Source organism: Bos javanicus, chromosome 9 (assembly GCF_032452875.1).
Source record: "Bos javanicus breed banteng chromosome 9, ARS-OSU_banteng_1.0, whole genome shotgun sequence".
Classification (NCBI taxonomy): domain Eukaryota; kingdom Metazoa; phylum Chordata; class Mammalia; order Artiodactyla; family Bovidae; genus Bos; species Bos javanicus.
This window is the reverse complement of record NC_083876.1, coordinates 13,295,776-13,317,837: the sequence shown is the minus strand read 5'-3', so window position 1 is coordinate 13,317,837 and position 22,062 is coordinate 13,295,776. Positions and strand designations below refer to the sequence as shown.

The window sequence follows — 22,062 nt, the reverse complement described above, 5'->3', positions numbered from 1 at the left end:
AGGCAAAAAGATGCAGGCTCAGTCCCTGGGGTGGGAAGATCCCCTGGGGGAGGACGTGGCAACACACTCCAGTATTCTTGCCCAGAGAATCCCATGGACAGAGGAACCTAGAAAGCTGCAGGTCCATGGGGGAGCACACAGTCGGACACGACTGAAGCAACTCAACACACACAGATACATGTATGTGTGTGGCTGAATCCCGTCACTGTGCATGTGAAACACCACCACACTGTTAACTGGCTGCACCCCTGTAACAGGAGGAAAAGGGCCAGGCACAACTTTTGAAAGAATGACATAGCCCAAGGACACAACATAAACCGGTTAAAGTCAAATGAGTCCAAGATGGCAGAGAAGTCGACTTTGATTAGACCTTGACTCTCAATCAGCAAGCTAAATGACACACCCAGAGACACCATGACAGTTGCAAGACACTGTCAAAAGACCAAGGAGTGGCGGTGGCCCAGGCCCTGGAAATCTCCACCCCTTCCCAAAACTAGTTGGAATAATCCTCCCACTAATTAGCATATGAAATCACTCATCCTATAAAAACTAGCCACCCCACATTTCACAGCCAGCACTCACCCTCTGTGACGGCCCACACTCTGTCCATGGAGTGCGCTTCTCTCTGAATCTAAATAAATCTGCTTCTTACCTATCACTTTGTCTCTCACTGAATTCCTTCTGTGATGAGACATCAAGAACCTGAGCTTCATTAGGTCCTGAAACTAGTCACTGTGGGTTTTGGCTGGGTTCGAGTCCCAGCCATATGGGTTCAAGTCCCAACCTGAGGTAAATGGTTTCACCACAATACAATAAATAAATAAAGAGTTCAAAGTTTGAAAACAAAACAAAAAAAAATTAAACTAAAACAAAAGTAATCTCTCTGCCTCCTTGCACTTCAGCCCTTCTTCATCACTTTTTACCCTGTATCCAAAATATTTAGGTACATGGCTTCCCTTGCTGTAAGTTCCTTCATGGCCAGGTCCATGTTGGATCATGTTTTTACCCTTCATAGTTTATCCCTTGACGTGTTAACTTAAAAGAGTGTCTGATACAAAAAAGTTCTCAAAATAACATGTTTTATATTGAATAAAAGTGCTAGCTTTGACAAATGTAGAAAATTCACTGTTTGGGCCTCCTTTAAACAGCCTTGAAATCAACACTTAGGCAATTATTTAACACAAGTGGTTACATTAGATTACATTTGAAATGAAGTCTCCCTTCCTGCCTCCTACATTACCAATCATCCCTGACAATACCTGGATTTTCCATCTCTCTGTTTACTGTCTCCTCCCCTTCATTCTGTCTATAGATGTTGTTACATCTTCTGTTCTCCTGGTACTCTTGAGTATGTTTCTGAATCATTCCTTGTTTCCTTAATGGTTCTTTCTGATCTTGAAACGTTGGTCCTTCCTATCCTGAGCCCCGTGCTCTTCCCGTAAGTTAGTTCAACTTCCATGGTGTTAACTGCAATCTCTACAGTAAACACTTCTAAAACTTTATTTCAAGCTGGAGATTTAGACTCAAATACATCTTCTGGACACTTCCACCTGAATGTTCTAGAGAATGTTCTGGACTTCTGGATTTCCTTGGTGGTTCAGTGGTTAAGAATCCACCTGCCAATGCAGGAGTTCAGTTCAGTTCCATCACTCAGTCATGTCCTACTCTTTGCGATCTCATAGACTGTAGCACACCAGGCTTCCCTGTCCTTCTTGGGAGTTGGAACAACCAACTCCCAAGGGTTGTTGAAACTCATGTCCATCAAGTCGGTGATGCCATCCAACCATCTCATCCTTTCTCATCCCCTTCTCTTCCTGCCTTCAATCTTTTCCAATGAGTCAGTTCCCCACATCATATTGGAGTTCCAGCTTCAACATCAGTCCTTCCAATGAATATTCAGGACTGATTTCCTTAACCATTGACTGGTTTTATCTCCTTGCAGTCCAAGGAACTCTAAAGAGTCTTCTCCAACACCACAGTTCAAAAGCATCAATTCTTCAGCACTCAGCTTTCTTTATAGTCTAAATCTCACATCCATACATGACTACTGGAAAAACCATAGCTTTTACTAGACAGACCTTTGTCAGCAAAGTAATGTCTCTGCTTTTTAATATGCTGTTTAGGTTGGTCATAGCTTTTCTTCCACGGAGCAAGTGTCTTTTAATTTCAAGGCTGCAGTCACCATCTGCAGTGATTTTGGAGCCCCCAAAAATAAAGTCTCTCACTGTTTCCATTGTTTCCCTATTTATTTGCCATGAAGTGATGGGACTGGATGCTATGATCTTAGTTTTTTGAATGTTGAGCTTTAAGCCAACTTTTTCACTCTCCTCTTTCACCTTCATCAAGAGGCTCTTTAGTTCTTCTTCACTTTCTGCCATAAGGGTGTTGTCATCTGCATATCTGAGGTTATTGATATTTCTCCCTGCAATCTTGATTCCAGCATATGCTTCATCCAACCCGGCATTTTGCATAGTATATTCTGTATATAAGTTAAATAAGCAGGGTGACAACATACAGATTTGACATACTCCTTTGCCAATTTTGAACCAGTCCATTGTTCCATGTCCAGTTCTAACTGTTGCTTCTTGATCTGCATATAGATTTCTCGGAAGTCAGGTAAAGTGAAAGTGACGTCACTCAGTCATGTCCAACTCTTAGCGACCCCATGGACTGCAGCCTACCAGGCTCCTCCGCCCATGGGATTTTCCAGGCAAGAGTACTGGAATGGGTTGCCATTGCCTTCAGAAGGCAGGTAAGTTGGTCTGATAATGCAGGGGACACTGGTTCAAACCCTGATCCAGGAAGATTCCATGTGCCTCGGGGCAACTAAGCCCATGTGCTACAAAAAGTGAGGCCCATGTGCCCTAGGGCCCATGCTTCCCAACAAGGGAAGCCACTGTAATAAGAAGCCCACTCATCACAAGTACAGAGTAGCCCCTGCTGGCCAAAACTAGAGAAAGCCCATGCTCAGCAATGAAGAATCAGCATAGCCAAAAATAAAATAAATATATATTTTTTAATGTCCTGGACTCCTTTATCTGGAGTTAGTCTCCACTAGGGAGCTTTTCTTGATTGCCTCTCCCCATGTTGGATTAGATGCCCTTCTCTCCCAAATATCCTGTGTATAACTCAGTTACGTTACTTAATATACTATAACCATCTGCTTTGTGTTCATCACCTGGAACAGACTATGAAGCCATTGGGGGTACTACACTTAATTCAGCATCCTTTCAAGGTCTGTTGAATGAATGTACATATTAATGAATGAACATATTGATTTTTGTCCCCAGGCTGGTTCTTATGGGGCGGGGGTGTGGGGGTGGGGGGGAGCTCATCAGATTCGCCTCAGTTATCTCATAGCATCTCCTGCAAGAAATTCAGAGCCTTCAGACTACCTTGAGGAGGCACAGCCATCAGCCAAGTGACCCATGAAGTAACCTTAACTCTCTGCACTGCATTTGGAAGAAATATGAATGTCTGGGAGTGGAAGAAAACAGTCATCACAGAAAACTGAAGAAAATGTGGGAGAAAAAAGCTTCTTTCCAATTTAAATTGTTCCAATAAACCAATAAATCATCTAGTAACCGAGTGGTGATAGTGTGCTTTGTAACAGATGAGGTTTTCCTAGGATGTTTATAAGATGTGACATGCAAATCTAGAAGGAAATTATTTTACTGTTCCAGGGGTTTAAAAAGCAGAAATAAGTTTTGGCATTCTCAACATGTGGTCATTAGGCAATCGGGCCATACCAATTTTCACAAGTTTAGTATTTTTTTATAAAATATTTTTATAGAATATACAATCAAGAATATAGAAGATACTGAAATACTTTAAATGAATAATAATTCCAAGAATCAGTAGCCATTTATGCTATAGATAACAAAGATACCAACAGGAACACTTTCATTAGTCCAGAAAAGGCTTTTGCAAACTTTTTCTATAAAATGCACAGCAGTAAATATTTTAGCCTTTGCAAGCCATATGGTCCCTCTTACAACTTCTCAACCCTACTGGTGCAATGCAAAACAGCCAGAGACAACACAAATGAGACTGGCTGTGTGCCAGCAAAACTTTATTTATAGAAACAGGTGTTGGGCTGCTGACTCCTGGTCTAAAAACTAAAATTTATTTCCATTTTGTTCTGTTATTTCTAGCTGAACTCAACTAAATTTGACTAAATCAAACTAAAAACACGAAGCAAAAAAACAACCCTAGACCTTTCGTAGGACGTAAAGTTCCATTTACTTAACTCTCCTTCCCTTTCAAAGCAGTCGTGTCCGACTCGTTGTGACCCCACGGACTGTGGCCCACCAGGCTTTTCTGCCCATGGGATTCTTCAGGCAACAATACTGGAGTGGACTGCCGTGCCCTCTTCCAGGGGATCTTCCCAACCCAGGGATCGAACTCGCATCTCTCATGTCTCCAGCATTGGCAGGTGGGTTCTTTACCATTAGCACCACCTGAGAATCCCTTCAAAGCAACAATCTGCTTCAAAATGAGTTTTTAATATTTATTCTAGCTCGTGAAAGAGCTTGTGCTCATTCACTCTACCAGCAACCAGAGAGAGAAGCTGACCTGAAGGCTTAAATATTTGGGCAGCGTATCTTCTAAGCAGACACCTTTCCAGGAAAAAAAAGAAAAAAATAGAACTCATCGAGGTCTTCAGAGCTCTGCTTTCCTTAATATGGTCACTGTTTCCAGGGAGAAAGCACTCCCTTAGGAAACCTGCTCTTCAGCACACATGTTCATCTGTATTACATGTGACCCCATCTCAGTTTGATTTCTAAACAATTTCTAAAGCAGAATGGAAAAGAAGAACCCGGAGGTGCTCTTCAGTAATCTCTGGACTTCTTTATCCCTTTATCCCTACATCAATAGTTCTTGGTGATGGTGTATATTGTGGAAATCAATCAAATGAAAGGGGAAAGACAGAAAACAGACTATTTTTACTACCTTCCTAAAAAATCTGCTATGACTACAGAGCAAATTGGAGACACATGAATTCCTAAGACCTGCTATTCCAGTTACTGATTTCCCTTCTCTAACCATGAAGCCATCCAACTGCTATAAGAGGGCTTTTATTTTTTAACAAACCTCAAAAAATATGGCACACGACCTGACTGCTTAAAGATGTATATTTTTAAAAACTGCAGGTCAGCTTCTTTCAACTCACTGCTAGAATAAAAAGAAATGCCAGAAACAGAATTAAAGGATTGGATGGACTCTCTTTTGTTGCACATTTATGTTCATTTATGAACATGTTAACTTTGCAAAAAATCTGCTTTAGCATTGATCTCCCGTGTCTGGATTTAATTTTTATTTAAAGATTAAGAAAGGCACTAAAAGTTTTTACATCCACATATAACAGGTTGCTAAAATGGAACTATTTCAGACTCAGTTTTGGCTCTGCCCCCCAAGATGGCAGAGGCCAAATATAGCCACATTCTCAAGCCCAGGAATGTGCAAGACTAGCAGGCAGGACTTGCAAAGGAGGGCTCCAAAAAACTGGTTTTGCAGCTCTTCACCAAAAGAAAATCAACTCGAAACGAATTTTAAGAGAAAGTTTCTGATGTGCTAGGAGTCTCACACACCCTACCCCCAGGGATCAGGTGGGAATTGCCTGCCCCTCACTTCAAGCCTAACGAAAAGGGCTTCAGTTGGACAATCCAGAGAGCTGGATGCCTGCCCCCGGGAGCAACCTCAAACCACAGAGGTCAGGCACTTGACATGCCCAAAAATCCTAGAGAGAAAAATACTGCTGCACAGAAGGCTGAGCTGGAAGAGGGTGCTGTGCTGAGTTTCAGGGAGCAAAGAAAACAGGAGCTTTTCCCCTCAACTGAACTGACTCGTTTGAAAAGACCCTGATGCTGGGAAAGATTGAAAGCGGGAGGAGAAGGGGGTGATAGAGGATGAGATGGTTGGATGGCATCACTGACTCCATGGACATGAGTTTGAGCAAGCTCCAGGAGTTGTTGATGGACAGGGAGGCCTGGCATGAGGTAGTCCATGGGGTCGCAAAGAGTCGGACACAACTGACCAACTGAACTGAATGTGCAAAAAAAAGAGAGCAGCATGAGGCTGCTTCTATCCTGATCAAAACCAGCCTCCAGAGGCCTAAGGCAACCCCAGGAGATACAGCCAGAGGTGTACTGCAGACAGCCAGGAGCTGAAGATGTAGCTGTTAGGACAGAGCCAGCCGGAGGAGACAGTCAAAAGCACGGAAGACAGTTTGGATGAGAGGCCTCGCAGCAATGGTAGGGGTGCTCCAACAAACCCATAAAAGAGCTCTAGGAAGAAAAGGTATTCGTTTTAAATGCCTGCCAAGCCCAGAAAGCTCTGATACCAACTGATGACACTAGTACTTTAAACCATATTAAACTTTTTATAGAATAAACATTGGGCTGCCCAGGTGACACTAATGGTTAAGAACCCGCCTGCCAGTGCAGGAGATCTAAGAGACTCAGGTTCGATCCTTGGGTCGGGAAGATCCTCTGGAGGAGGGCATGGCAACCCACTCCAGTATTCTTGCCTGGAGAATCCCATGGACAGAAGAGCCTGGTGGGCTACAGTCCATGGGGTCACAAAGAGTCAGACAGGACTAAAGTGACTAAGCAGCACGTGCACACAGAATGAACATTAACAAATTCATATGTCTCACCCTTATACGGAGTTTTTTATCCCTCACCTCTCTTCCCTCCACCTGATTTAATCCTGCAGGGGTGCAATGTATCCTCATGAATGAGAGACAGGAGGCCAGAGCAGAGAAGACCCGAGGTGAGAAAAGAGGGCTGGACATATTAATTACTGAATGCAGAATTTTGTGTGCATACATGTAACCAAAAATGACAGGACCTTTTATCACCAAAGAATAACCAGAAAAGTGGTGGGATTTCCCCCCTTTCCAGGCAGTGTGCACATCTGTCATTTCTCTAAGAAAGACAATATACATCTCTTGATGCTTTTGTGATTTACTAGCTTTTTAAGTTCTTTGCTAATTATATGGTAAAAATCAAAGAGGGGGAAAGAAAAGATATTACATGACTACTACTATGCCAAAGCCTTTGACTGTGTGGATCACAATAAACTGTGGAAAATTCTTCAAGAGATGGGAATACCAGACCACCTGATCTGCCTCTTGAGAAACCTATATGCAGGTCAGGAAGCAACAGTTAGAACTGGACATGGAATAACAGACTGGTTCCAAATAGGAAAAAGAGTACGTCAAGGCTGTATATTGTCACCCTATTTATTTAACTTATACGCAGAGTGCATCATGAGAAACGTTGGACTAGAAGAAACACAAGCTGGAATCAAGACTGCCGGGAGAAATATCAATAACCTCAGATATGCAGATGACACCACCCTTATGGCAGAAAGTGAAGAGGAACTCAAAAGCCTCTTGATGAAAGTGAAAGTGGAGAGTGAAAAAGTTGGCTTAAAGCTCAACATTCAGAAAACGAAGATCATGGCATCCGGTCCCATCACTTCATGGGAAATACATGGGGAAACAGTGGAAATAGTGTCAGACTTTATTTTTCTGGGCTCCAAAATCACTGCAGATGGTGACTGCAGCCATGAAATTAAAAGACGTTTACTCCTTGGAAGGAAAGTTACGACCAACCTAGATAGCATATTGAAAAGCAGAGACGTTACTTTGCCAACAAAGGTCTGTCTAGTCAAGGCTATGGTTTTTCCTGTGGTCATGTATGGATGTGAGAGTTGGACTGTGAAGAAGGCTGAGCACCGAAGAATTGATGCTTTTGAACTGTGGTGTTGGAGAAGACTCTTGAGAGTCCCTTGGACTGCAAGGAGATCCAACCAGTCCATTCTGAAGGAGATCAGCCCTGGGATTTCTTTGGAAGGAATGATGCTAAAGCTGAAACTCCAGTACTTTGGCCACCTCATGCCAAGAGTTGACTCATTGGCAAAGACTCTAATGCTGGGAGGGATTGGGGGCAAGAGGAGAAGGGGACGACAGAGGATGAGATGGCTGGATGGCATCACTGACTTGATGGACATGAGTCTGAGTGAACTCCGGGAGTTGGTGAGGGACAGGGAGGCCTGGCATGCTGCGATTCATGGGGCCGCAAAGAGTCGGACACGACTGAGCGACTGATCTGATCTGATCTGACTGTTCTGTAGGTAATTAAGGCTAAGGTCTTCCCAGGTGGCTCCAGTGGTAAAGAATGTGCCTGCCAATGCAGGAGACACAAGAGACATTGGTTTGATCCTGGGTCAGGATGATCCCCTGGAGAAGGGCATGGCAACCCACTCCAGTATTCTTGCCTGGAGAATTCCATGTACAGAGGAGCCTGGCGGGCTACAGTCCATGGGGTTGCAAAGAGTCAGACATGACTGAAGCAACTTAGCAACATCATCATCATTAGGAATATTAGTAGGGATCTGAATAAAGCTAAAAATAGAGAAATTTCCTGTTGTATATATTAGGTGGGGAAAAACACAAGTCAGTAAACATCTAAAGATGATAAGACACAGTTCCTACTTTCAAATAGGGTCAGGGAAGCTCACAGTCAAGGAAAGCTTCATTTAAGACTGCAAAGAGCTCAGGCTTCCCTGGTGGTCTAGTGGTTAAGAATCTGCCTGCCAACCCAGAGAACACAGGTTCAATCCCTGATCCTGGAAGATCCCCCATGCCACAGAGCAACGAAGCCCATGTGCCACAGCTACTGAGCCTGCATGGCCTAGAGCCTGTGCCCTGCCACAAGAGAAGCCAGGCAATGAGAAGCCCACCCACTGCAACTAGAGAGAAGCCCCTTCCCTCTGCAATTAGAGAGAGCCCGTGGGCAGCAATGAAGACCCAGCACAGTCAATAAACAAATAAACTTTTTTTAAAAAGAATGAATGCAAAAAACTCTAGACTGAGGAGTCATGAGACTATGGTCAAGTCATTCTAACTATAAATTCCAGTTCCCTCAGCTATAAAGTAGAGGATTTTGATCAGAGAACTTGCAAGCCTCTTTACACCTTAAAATTCCACGTGTCAACTGGATGGAGGTGGAGTGCCTGCAGGGCTGAGAGGGGGTCAGTGGGGTGGGTTGGGGGTGGACCGAGGATGAGAGCTAGGGGACAGGCTGCAAAGCTGGCAGCAGGCCCCGTGGGGCGGGAGCCTTGTGGGTGTGAAACCCAGTCCCGCAAGAATTGAGCTCCCTTACTAAGTTTATGACTAATCCCTCTATCCGAAACTTATACCCATTCTTGTCCCCTCTGACCTCAAGCCTGTGCTTGCTGAATGCTAATCAACCAGAGTCAGATGACTAAAATCACGGTGGTTGTTGATAACATCATTGCTGTACTAAAACTGATGTTGTGGACATTGTCATTAACACACAAACTCAGGCTATTTCTCTGGGGCAAGATGAGCTTACAGATGCCTGAGCCATGGATCACGGGGCCAGAGAACTGTAAACCAGAGACATCCTGACCCTCAAAACTGCAAATAAAGAAACGTCACAAGATGACCATTAATCTTAGCCTCTTCGTTCTTTTCCTTAAGAAACGCCCCAATTCACAGACCCAGCTGGAGTGGCTGGTCCCCCCACTCCATTGCTTAGAGCCCTGCAATAAACTTTTCTGCAAACACCGTCCACAGCAACGAAAGATCCCACATGAAGCAATGAAGATCTTGCGAGCAACAACGAAGAACCAATGCAGCCTAATTAATTAATTAACTAATCTTCTTATAGATTCACAGACGTAGAAAGCAAACTTATGGCTACCAAAGGGGAAGGAGGTGGTGGATAAATTAGGAGTTCAGAATTAACAGATATACACTACTATATATATGATAGATAAGCAACAAGGACCTACTGCACAGTACAGGGAACTATATTCAATATTTTGTAATAACCTGTAATAAAAAAGGATCTGAAAAAGAATAGATATAGGTGTGTATAACTGAATCACTGTGCTAACAACTGAAATTAACACAGCATTGTAAATCAGCTCTATTTCCATTTTTAAAAAAGAGATGAAATTCTAAAAAAAAGAAATTAATGTCACAGAACTGAAAAAAAAAATCTTATGGCTTATAACACCAAGCTTATACAGTCTGCTAGGTGACAGCAAGCTAATCCTCAATAAATACACTAATGGATATTACATAGTCCCTACCAGGCAACCTATATGCTGTAACATGAGTCTCCTGGACCCAAACCCTCAATCCAAAGCACAAAGCCCTGCCTGCAGTGGTCGGAACCTGAGATCTTTTGGAAACAACCCAACTTCTGAGGAAGTGACACATGTGACTCGAAAATCATGTGAAACAGGTGGGCATTCACCCCACCACTGCATCTCGCACGCCCTGGTTTTTTAAATACTTATTTTTTATTTATCTATTTGGCTTCTCCAGGTCTTAGCTGCAGAACATGGGATCTAGTTCCTTGACCAGGAATCAAACCCAGGTCCCCTACGTCGGGAGTACAGCGTCTCAGCCACAGTGGAACACCGGGGAAGTCCCAGCCAGCCCCATCGGCATCTGCATTCAAACAAAAAGGCGACCATCTCAAAACAGCAACTGCTGCACATATTAAACAGTTCGCTGTTATAGAGCTGAAAGTATCAGGAAACCTCGCTTCCAGTCCTGACCCTACCATAATACCACCCGAATTCAAACAAGTCACTTAGATTCTTCTTCCATCAAAAGAGGAGATGGGTCTAAGTAAGAGGCTCCCTAAGATCCTCTCCAGCACTTAAGCCCTGTGAGATGCGCTGATGGGTTTCTCAGACCTCATTTCTTTGAGGATCTGCAACTGCAAAGTCACTTCAGTCGTGTCTAACTCTGTGCGATCCCAGAGACGGCAGCCCACCAGGCTCCCCTATTCCTGGGATTCTCCAGGCAAGAACACTGGAGTGGGTTGCCATTTCCTTCTCCAATGCATGAAAGTAAAAAGTGAAAGTGAAGTCACTCAGTCGAATCTGACTCTTAGCGACCCCATGGACTGCAGCCTACCACGCTCCTCTGTCCATAGGATTTTTCAGGCAAGAGTACTGGAGTGGGGTGCCGTTGCTTTCTGATTCATTGAGGATCAGGACATGCTAAAATCTGACCCCAAAGTTTTCTGACTCAAGAGAGTGGTCGGTGAGCGACCATGTGAGAGGAAGGGCATCCCGGGAGTAGCTTCTAAAGGAAGAACAAGACAAGGAACTCCTCACATCAATAGCCTGGAGCCAGAATTTAATAAAATGCGCACCCCCAAGGTCTGACAATAGCAGATCAAATGACCCAATACAGCCACAGGAATAAAACAGCACAAAACCTGTGTGTGTGCATCTTGAATTTCACAAGAGACCAGGATATTCAGATCTCGACTGAAATCTTTTTTAATCTTCAAATCAGAAAGTGCAGAATATTAATCCAAAAGGCCTGTTTCCTACTGGCCTACAGGTGCATCAAATACAGCAACTATGTATATACCCTCAAAATGAAAAGATATGAACATATCTCTACTAAGTTGCAGTCTCATATAGAAGAGTGGGACTATAAGTCAAAGAACGTCACAAAGGACAATGACCAGTAGCAACAGTTTAGGAGAAACTGTTCAATCACTCCATCCATTCATCCATTCTGTCATCCTACAAACATAAATGAGCTACTACAACAGGACAGAATCAAAGTGAAAATTAATCATATGGAACTCCTGTCTTATGGAAGCAATACAAGTGCCCATTAACAGATGACTGGCTTAGGAAGATATGAGATAGATATATATGTATATATATAATGGAATATTACTTGGCCATAACAAAGAATAAAATACTACCATTTCCAATAACATGAACAAATGTAGGGAATTTTACAATTAGTTAAATAGGTCAGAGAAAGATAAATACTACGATATACTATATGTGGAATCAATAATAATACAAATTAATCTATATACAAAACAGAAACACATTCACAAACATAAAACAAATGTATTATTACCAAAGGAGAGAGGGATAGGGTAAGAGACAAATTAGGAATATGGGATTAAGGGATACAAACTATCAATACTATACACAAAACAGAGAAGCTACAAGGATTTATAACACAGGAAATTTTACCCAATATCTTGTAATAACCTGTAATGGAATATAATCTGAAAAAAGACAAATCACTATGCCATATACATATGAAATTAACATAATATTTTAAATCAACTATACTTCAATTAAAGAAAAGAACTTGAGTCTTCAAGGAGCTCACAGTTACTAAATTGTGACTCAGAGTCTATTAAATAAAGCAGTCATATTTTGTAAAACTACACTGATCAAAGTTTGGAAAGATGAAACAAATTCTGGAAATTGATGGTGCTAATTTTACAACAATGTGAATGTACTTGATGCTACTGAACTATACACTTAAAATGGCTAAAACAGCAGATTTTATGTTATCAACACCTTATCACAAGAAAAAAAAAAAGAGAAATAGAGAAAGAGAAAACTACATGAGAAAGTGCTACAGTATAAATGTTGTGTAAAAGCACCCAGGGAAGAATGGAGAAGGAATTGCTTGCCTTCGCCAGTTGATACTCTAAAATATCAAAATTCTAAAACTGACTCCCCCTTCCTTTTTTCACTGCACATGCAAGCAAGAACTTAAGATCTTCTCCCCACCAAAAGCAGCCTTCTTTCAAGCAGAGCTGGCAAAAGGATTTTGGAGGCCACACCCACAATCCAGAGAGAATATACTATTAGGTGACATGTTACAGGGGGTCCATGCCCTGTTCATTTGTCATCACCAGCCAGAGGGGGTCACCAGACGCTACTTGTAGAGTGTTTCAAGTTCAACAAGTGTTAAACAAAGATCTGCTTTCTCGCAAACGACAATGGCTCCAGAAAAACCTTGCGAGCAGAAGCAAACTCACCAGAGAACAGTTGAGCAGAAAGATAAGCAGAGATAGAAAGAGAAGGAGAACCTGAAAGGCTGTAAGAAGCCAGGCGGTGCCCCGTTACCTGACCTTCCTGAGCAACCAGCTCAGGAGAAAGGAGATATCACTGTTACCAACAAAGGAACGATTCCGTGCAGGCTGCTTTTGAATTACACAACAACTTTACACCCACAGACTAGCACACAGGGCTCAAAAAACAGTGATCCCAGGCCTCGGGGCTACCGTGCTTTCTGCCTTCTGCTTCTTGTCCGCTAGCCCAGCGCTGGCCGAAGATCAAAACAAGGGCTGAGAAACTGCAGCCGGCTACAGACTAAAGAGATTACAAGGTCATCTGGCTCAGGGGTTCCAGTGCCAGCTGTGCCTCCAAATCTCCAGGGAGGCTGTTGAAGAAACCGAGTGTGCCCCTCAGACCTGCGTTAGGAAATCTAGGCTGCCAGAGGGCTGTGCAGAGCTACTCGCCTGCAGGGAGAGGTAAGCAGCCCAGTCTCACCACCAGGGCACTCAAAGAATAAGTCAGGGGCTGGCCTTCCCCACGACCTGATACTGCCTCCCGTTCGAAGACAGAAACTGAAGAGGCCGAGCTGCAGGTGTGGAGCAGCACTTCTCAAACCGCAGCCCTGAAAACAGACAGGATTTCCTAGAGTGCTAATGCTGCTGCTGCTTAGTCACTCAGTCGTGTCCGACTCTTTGCAACCCCATGGACTGTAGCTGCCAGGCTCCTCTGTCCATGGGATTTCCCAGGCAAGAATACTGGAGTGGACTGCCGTTTCCTCCTCCAGGGGATCTTCCCAACTCAGGGATTGAACCCGTATCTAAAATGCAGATCCTTAGGTCCCTACCAGCAGTACTGACTAGTGATCTAGGGGTGGGGCCTGGGTTGTATAACCTGAACAAGAGCTGCCGTCAGCAGATTCTTAGGCACGCGAGCACGCAGGAACCACTGCTAAGTTTCAGCAGCGGGAGCCACACCAACCTCTCTGGGAGGAAAGACAGGTTGTCTCCCCCTTCCCCTGAGGAAAGAGGGCACAGAGCTATGACATCCAGTAGTGGGGCTCTCTCTGTGACTCTGCCCTTCCTCCGGGTCCTCAGAGGACTGTCACTGATACCTGGAACTGTGGGCCAGTACAGGAACTCTACGCTGAGTACAGGGAGAAGGCCGTTTGGCAAGATCCCTCCTACTTCCTAGAAGCTTGGTATTCAGACACCAACGCCAGCCTCTCTTAAAGAACCTCTGCTGCTGCTGCTAAGTCGCTGCAGTTGTGTCCAACTCTGTGGGACCCCATAGACGGCAGCCCACCACGCTCCTCTGTCCCTGAGATTCTCCAGGCAAGAACACTGGAGTGGGTTACCATTTCCTTCTCCAAAAGAACCTCTAATACTACCTTATAAGGGACTTCCCTGATGGTCCAGTGGCTGAGACCCCATGCGCCCAATGCAGGGAGCCGGGTTCAATCCCAGGTCAGGGGATTGAATGCCACAACTAAGACCTGGCATAGCCAAGTAAATAATATTTTTTAAAAAGCAGAGGAGGCATCTCCTGGTCTCTGAAATGTATTTAAAAAAGAAGAAAAAGAGAAAGCTCTAAAACTGCCTTCTAGTAACCTGGAATAACAATTTACAATCACAGATGTCAGAAAATTGGCATCTAAATCTGGAATATACATACAACAGAAGGTTAGTCATCATTAAAAAGGAAATTCTGACACACACTGTAACACGGATGAATTTTGAAGACATTAAATTAAGTGGGTTAAAGTCACAAAAAAGACAAATATTGCATGAGTCCACTTATATGAGGTACTTAGAGGAGTCAAAATCATACAGACAGGAAGAGGAACGGTGGGTGCCTGGGGCTGAGAGGGGGGAAATGGGCAATTACTGGTTAATACGTACTGAGTTTCAGTTTTGCAAGATGAATAAGCTTCTGGAGACAGATGGTGGTGACAGTCGCACAAGACTGTGAATGTATTTAATACCACTGAACTGTACACTTAAAAATACTTAAGACAGTAAATCTGTTATATATATTTTACTATACACACACACACAAATAGGGAGCAAATAAAAAATTTTGCAACTACTTGGGAGAACTAAGGATACCAGTCAAAAGATAAAGCAGTTAGAGAAATACTACAAAAAATTCAAGTACAAGCAATACCTAACTTTCAAAACAAATTATCTTCCCAGGATAGTTAGGGAGTTTGGGATAGACATATACACGCAGCTATATTTAAAAAGTAGGACCCACAAGGTCCTACTGTACAGGACAGTGAACTATGGTCAATGTTACACGGCAGCCTGGGTGGGAGGGGAATTTGGGGGAGAATGGATACATGCATATGTCACCAGGGAGGGGTATTACACCTGGAGGAGCACCTCTGAGGGGAGAGCCTGGTGCTCCAGGAAATTAAGGAAAACCTGATGGAAAAGGCCGGGAAAGGCGGAAGGGAGCAAAGTGTGGAACAGCTGGGCAGGACAGGGATTGTTCTCAGGAGCAGTACAGCCCCCAGTGTAGCCAAGAACTACTCTCATCCAATGCAACTATGCAAATTAAGTATACGCATAAATATCAGGCAACAAAGTCAGCTTTCTAACTAAATCTTACTCATTTTAAGAGGGTTTAAAAATAATAATCATCAAGACTTGCTTTACAATACTGCCACTCTGATCATCTGCACATCACTACAAATCAAAGCTCTGGGAAGTCCTGTATTTTTAATATATTGTCCTTCAGCAGTAATACTAAGATCATGCCATATTTTTTCTAGAGACAAAAATGGAATTTCAAAACACTATCCCCAAAATAGGTATTTTCTCCTCACAAAGATTTACACCAAGAATGGTCACTGCCTTGAAAAAATTTTGTTTAAATAATAAATGTATTTACTCTATAATCATTATTCATAGCTAAAAGGAAAAGAATTTAATAATAAGCAACAGAGTCTTTGAATGCTGTGCAGGAGTCAAAGAAAGATAAAAAACCAGAGACCAAAGCTTGGGTTGGGTTGCTTCCCCTAACATTTCTTTGACTATACTGACCTCTGGTGGCCACTGGAGGACTTTTTTTTTTTTTTTTGACTGGACTGAGAGACTTTTTTTTAATTTAAAAGATGCTTTATTCCTTGGCGGAGAAGGCAATGGCACCCCACTCCAGTACTCTTGCCTGGAAAATCCCATGGACGGAGGAGCCTGGTAGGCTGCAGTCCATGGGGTTGCTAAGAGTCGGACACGACTGAGCGACTTCACTTTCTCTTTTCACTTTCATGCACTGGAGAAGGAAATGGCAACCCACTCCAGTGTTCTTGCCTGGAGAATCCCAGGGACGGGGGAGCCTGGTGGGTTGCCATCTATGGGGTCGCACAGAGTCGGACACGACTGAAGTGACTTAGCATAGCATTACTCCTTGGAAGGAAAGTTATGACCAACCTAGGTAGCATATTCAAAAGCAGAGACATTACTCTGCCCACAAAGGTTCGTCTAGTCAAGGCTATGGTTTTTCCTGTGGTCATGTATGGATGTGAGAGTTGGACTGTGAAGAAGGCTGAACGCCAAAGAATTGATGCTTTTGAACTGTGGTGTTGGAGAAGACTCTTGAGAGTCCCTTGGACTGCAAGGAGATCCAACCAGTCCATCCTGAAGGAGATCAGTCCTGGGATTTCTTTGGAAGGAATGATGCTAAAGCTGAAACTCCAGTACTTTGGCCACCTCATGGGAAGAGCTGACTCATTGGCAAAGACTCTGATGCTGGGAGGGATTGGGGGCAGATGGAGAAGGGGACGACAGAGGATGAGATGGCTGGATGGCATCACTGACTTGATGGACATGAGTCTGAGTGAACTCCGGGAGTTGGTGAGGGACAGGGAGGCCTGGCGTGCTGCGATTCATGGGGTCGCAAAGAGTCGGACACAACTGAGCGACTGATCTGATCTGATCTGATCTGAGCGACTTTTTTTAATAAAGGAGTCTATTTTCCCTTGGGTTTCCCTGGTGGCTCAGTGGTAAAGAATTCACCTGCCAATGCAGGAAACATGGGTTGGATTCCTGGGTGGGGAAGATCCCCTGGAGAAGCAAATCGCAACCCACTCTAGTATGCTTGTCTGGGAAATCCCACGGAGGATTCAGTGAGCTTGGCAGGCTACACTTCATGGGGTTGCAAAAGAGTGGGTCATGACTTAATGACTAAACATTTTGTGTGCCTTAACATTATTATCACCTAGGGGAATCCTTTCACAATGTCTCTGCATATTAAATCATCACACTACACTAAATATTCTACAGTTTTATTTGCCAATTGTACCTCAATAAAGCTAGAGGGAAAACACATCTTAACACCAATAACAAGTTCCTAATGAATATGCCTGTCTTCAGAAGGATAAAGATGTTTATAGAATGTGGAAAGAGGACATTACATTTAGTAATGTCTTGAACATTATTACTTCAAGACCAATGACTGTTATATAGTTTTCATGCGTCCACATAACAAGCACACAGTGACTTCCACCTTGTGGAAAAGCACTGTGCTGGGTCTCAAAGACACAGGGAAACAAGCCCCTGCCTGTCAGGGCCTGGCAACCGAGTGACAGGAATGAACCAGGAGATGCACAGCGTGCAAACCTCCCGAGGGGTCAGGCCATCACAGACGATGCCTGAAGATAAATGCCAGGAGCCAGAAAAACGGCAGAAAAGCGGCTTTCCAGCCGGAGAGAGCAGAAAGGCTCTGGGACAGAACAGACTGGCCAGTTTAGGAAATTTAGGGGATAATACATCTAAAGCATAGCATCCAAGAGTGAGAGCAGCCCTTAACAAGGCCAAAGAGTTAGGCAAGATTTTGTGAATGTTTTCTAATTTTTCAAGCACTTAAATTTCCTTAAGAGCATTTATCTTTTTTTTTTTTTTTTTTTTTGGCTAGTAAATCAATAACACAGGTCAAGTCCACAAAAAAAGAAACTACTGCATGAGAAATCCGGTCATTCTTTCTCCCTACAGTCTCAGACTTTCTCCATTCTTCTAGTTTCCTTTCTCCTCTAGTGCATATTCTGTGCACCACTCACTGAACAAATTAATCCCTCAGAGGCTGCTACCATAAGGCTGAGGTGGTCCCATCCAACCACTGTGCTGAGGTGGCTTCTGAATGGGCCAGTGACGGACACCTGACCCCGTGACCCACCCATAAGCTGCCAGCACCCGTGCAGAGGCTTGACTGCAGGACGATGAGGATGATGGTTACTAGGCTGAGTCAACGCGCTCAGCCCAGACCGAGACCAGAGAGGATGAGAAGAGCATGGGGAATGAGGTGACCACAAGGACAGAGGAGGCCGCTGGCCCCAGAGCACGGCGCTCAGCTGACAGCAGACACCACCCTCTCTGCCCCCTGGAGGCCTGAGCGAGACTCCCTCTGCAGGAACCTGACGGGCCTCACGCGTCCTCTGCGGCTGCGTAACCTCAAGTTCCTCCATCATCCTCAGGTCACTTAATATTTATCGTGTGAGTCGTCTCCCCCACAATAGTCTTTGAAGACAAGGATCAGCTGGTCAGCTTCCCAGTACCACAGCACAGTACTAGAAGCTCTCAACACGTACTTGATGAACAACGGACGGACGGACGGACGACAAACGGCTGGCTCCTGGGAAAATTGTAGTGAAACCCAACTGGGGGGACAGAGAATAAAGTCCTAATGCCCTAAAACTCACACCGCGCTTCCTAACCCTCAGCTCTCCCCGGCCCCCAGGCCGCGGCGCTCTCCTCCACCCTCCCGCCCGCTACAGGAAACCTCCTCATGAGAGCCCCGGTCTCACGAAACACCCTGTCCTGCTGTACAAGTTCGGCTTCTGTGCCACCCGGAGCTCACCTCCTGGCTCTCTGCCCGTAATTCCCCGCGTGCTTTCTCGCTTCCTCTGCAGCACAGCCTCGCCATGAGCCGAGCGTGCACTTTATCCCCACGCAGACGCTCCAAAACCACGTGCTGACTAAGGGGACTTAGTTCTGCTTTACAGAAGTGGCCCCCCAAAAAATTCTAACTAAAGGAAATCCGTTTTCATTTTTTATTAAGTACTTAGTATTTTTCCCTCAGCTCACATGCTAATGAATGATTATTCCTTCTAATACAGTGATTCTCAGATGGAGAATGTGTGTGTGTGTTAGTAACTCAGTCATGTCTCACTCTTTTGTGACCCCATGGACTTTAGCCTGCCAGGCTCCTCTGTCCATGGAATTCTCCAGGCAAGAATACTGGAGTGGGCAGCCCTTCCCTCCTCCAGGAAATCTTTCCAATCCAGGGATTGAACCCAGGTCTCCTGCCTTGCAGGCAGATTCTTTACCATCTGAGCCACCAGGGAAGCCCTCTCCAAAGGAGAAGGGAGAGGGTATTTTTCAAAGGGGACACTTGTCTGTAGACATGTCTGGTTGCCACGACCTGGAGGGGGAAGAAGCTACTGGCAGTTAGCAGGTAGAAAGAGATCGGAGATGCTGCTATACGTCCAACAGTGCACAAGCCAGCTCCACAACAAGGAATTTTTTACCGTAACATCAACAGTGAAAAGCTCTGTTCTAATAGGATTATTTTTTAAAGCTCCTATTTGTAAATTTATATATATTTTAATGAACTCCAAAAAAAAAATCAGAAAATATTCCATGACTTTTCATACACCACAGAGTGATGCTCCAGAGAAAACCTGAGGCAGAGACACGGATGGCGTTCTAGCGCCTGTGCTGCAGATCTCAGAGCAGGGGAGCTGGCAGAAAACAAAGGAAGTAGGTGGAGGAGCCCCGCGGAAAGAAGGATAGGGAACAGAAGACTGATGTGGCTGTCTAAGGTCACTGGAGATTTTTTTTTTTTTTTTGCATTGGGGTATAGCTATGACAAACCTAGACAACGTATTAAAAACCAGAGACATCACTTTGCCAACAAAGGTCCATATAGTCAAAGCTATGTTCTTTCCAGTAGTCATGTACAGATGTGAGAGTTGGACCATAAAGAAGGCTGAGCACCAAAGAACTGATGCTTTCAAACTGTGGTGCTGGAGAAGACTCTTGAGAGTCCCTTGGGCAGCAAGGAGATCCAACCAGTCCATCCTAAAGGAAATCAATCCTAAATATTCATTGGAAGGACTGATGCTGAAGCTGAAGCTCCAATACTTTGCCACCTGATGTGAAGAGTCAACTCACTGGAAAAGACCCTGATGCTGGGAAAGATTGAAGGCGGGAGGAGAAGGGGACGACAGAGGATGAGATGGTTGGACGGCATCACCGACTCGATGGACATGAACTTGGGAAAACCCCGGGAGATAGTGAAGGGCCAGAAAGCCTGGCGTGCTGCAGTCCATGGAGTCGCAGAGTTAGACACGACTTAGCAACTGAACAACACTAGTTGATTAAAAATGTGTGATAGCTTCAAGTGAACAGTGAAGGGACTCAGCCATACATGCATATGTATCCATTCTCCCTCAAATTCCCCTCCCATCCAGGCTGCCACATAACACTGAGCAGAGTTCCCTATGCTATACAGTAGGTCCTTATTGGTTATCCATTTTAAATACAGCAGTGTACATATCCATCCCAAACTCCCTAACTATCCCTTCCCCCCATCCTTCCCCGCTCCAGCAACCATAAGTTCATTCTCTAAGTCTCAGGTCAATGGCATTTTTAAAACAAAGATAAAGCAGTTTAGACCAATCTCTCATCAGGAGTCATCATCCTGACATAAGATTTGCCAAATCATAGCTATATATTCATTACTTAGTTTTAAAATACTCAATGCGTGCAATAACTAAGTATAATAAACATTTAATCAGCTTTATACTAAAATATGAAATGTTTTAACCTTCAAATGTTACATCAAAAGAACATGATTAAAACTCCAATATGTTACAAGACAGGTGAACCCACTGATAACAGCAAATTAAAAATAAATCACTTAAATTATCTAGATACTTATATTAATATTTTTTCTGTTCACTGAAATAAATGACTTTAGAGATCTTTTCCCCACCAGATTTATTTAAAACAGTTTAACTTTCCCCTCCCCCACCTACAAAATGTATGTATACTCACATTCACTTGAACTTGGATGGACCAGTCACCAAGTATTGGATGCGAAGATAACTGGAAAGTTTTGGAAACGACTCCAAGATCACTTTTTTCTGACAACCACTGTTGGATCAAATTTGACTTGGGATCCTACAATGAAAACCATGCATGTTAACTATATAAAACCCGCCATGAACATGTGGATCCTACCTGGTTATAAATAAGGTCCCACAGTACCCACAGGCACACGCAATATGGGGGAGCTCTTGGAAAATGTCAGCTCTACATTGGGCAAACTCCAAGAGATGGTGAGGGACAGGGAAGCCTGGCGTGCTATAGTCCATGGGGTTGCAAAGAGTCGGCCACAACTTGGCAACTGAATAACAACAAAAATACTACCAAAAAAGGCAAATAAAAGTTAATTCTTTCATCATATTCTCCTTAGAATGTCTTTATTCTGCTCTACCTTTTAATTCTTGGCACTGTATTTCCTTCCACATGAAACACCACAACACATCCATCTCCAAACCCATGCTGCTGCTCTTGCTGTAGAAGAAGATCCCACTGTGGGGATAAGAGGCCCCATGTGTCTGGCACTCAGCCTTCTCACAACTACTCACACATCATTCAATCACTATGAGTCTCCTCCAGAGGCGGATTACCCTCATATGATAGCTGAGAAAAGTAGCTCCCAGAGAGGTTAGATAAGCCCTCAACAGCAAACAGCTGGTCTAATGTCAAGGCACGAACACAGGATGAAATCGAGGCTTCGAACCTATGTGTCTTTTGATTCAACAAAAGTATGTCATGAAGGTGCTTAACCAGGAGGATGCATGAAAAACACCTGAGTCTCCCAGGCTCTCCCAGACCACATCCCCATGGGCAACATCCATCTGATCCAATCCCAGCCCTGTCCTTTACTTCCCTTCTTCACATTCAGCCACCATTTCTAACTGTTGCAGCTCATCTCTCTCCCCCAGTCTTGCCCCTCCAATGCACCTTCCCCACTGCCAAACACAAACCTGAGACTGAGGCACAGTGGCTAAAACATCTGGCACAGTTCCTGGCATGTAACAATGAACAAACATTGGCTATGATCATAATACTAGACCACCAAGTAACAACGACTTCTATTTGCCTACAGAAT

General features: G+C 44.0%; 1 protein-coding gene across 1 annotated transcript in view; it reads right to left on the bottom strand.

Annotated features, from left to right (window-relative positions):
* The window catches only part of CD109 (CD109 molecule), a 134,618-nt gene that overhangs the window by 76,940 nt on the left and 35,616 nt on the right, over positions 1-22,062 (bottom strand). Inside the window, exon 5 of the mRNA XM_061427218.1 lies at positions 20,940-21,065. Within this exon, the coding sequence (XP_061283202.1) occupies positions 20,940-21,065 (126 nt within the window). The remainder of the gene's footprint in view (positions 1-20,939; positions 21,066-22,062) is intronic.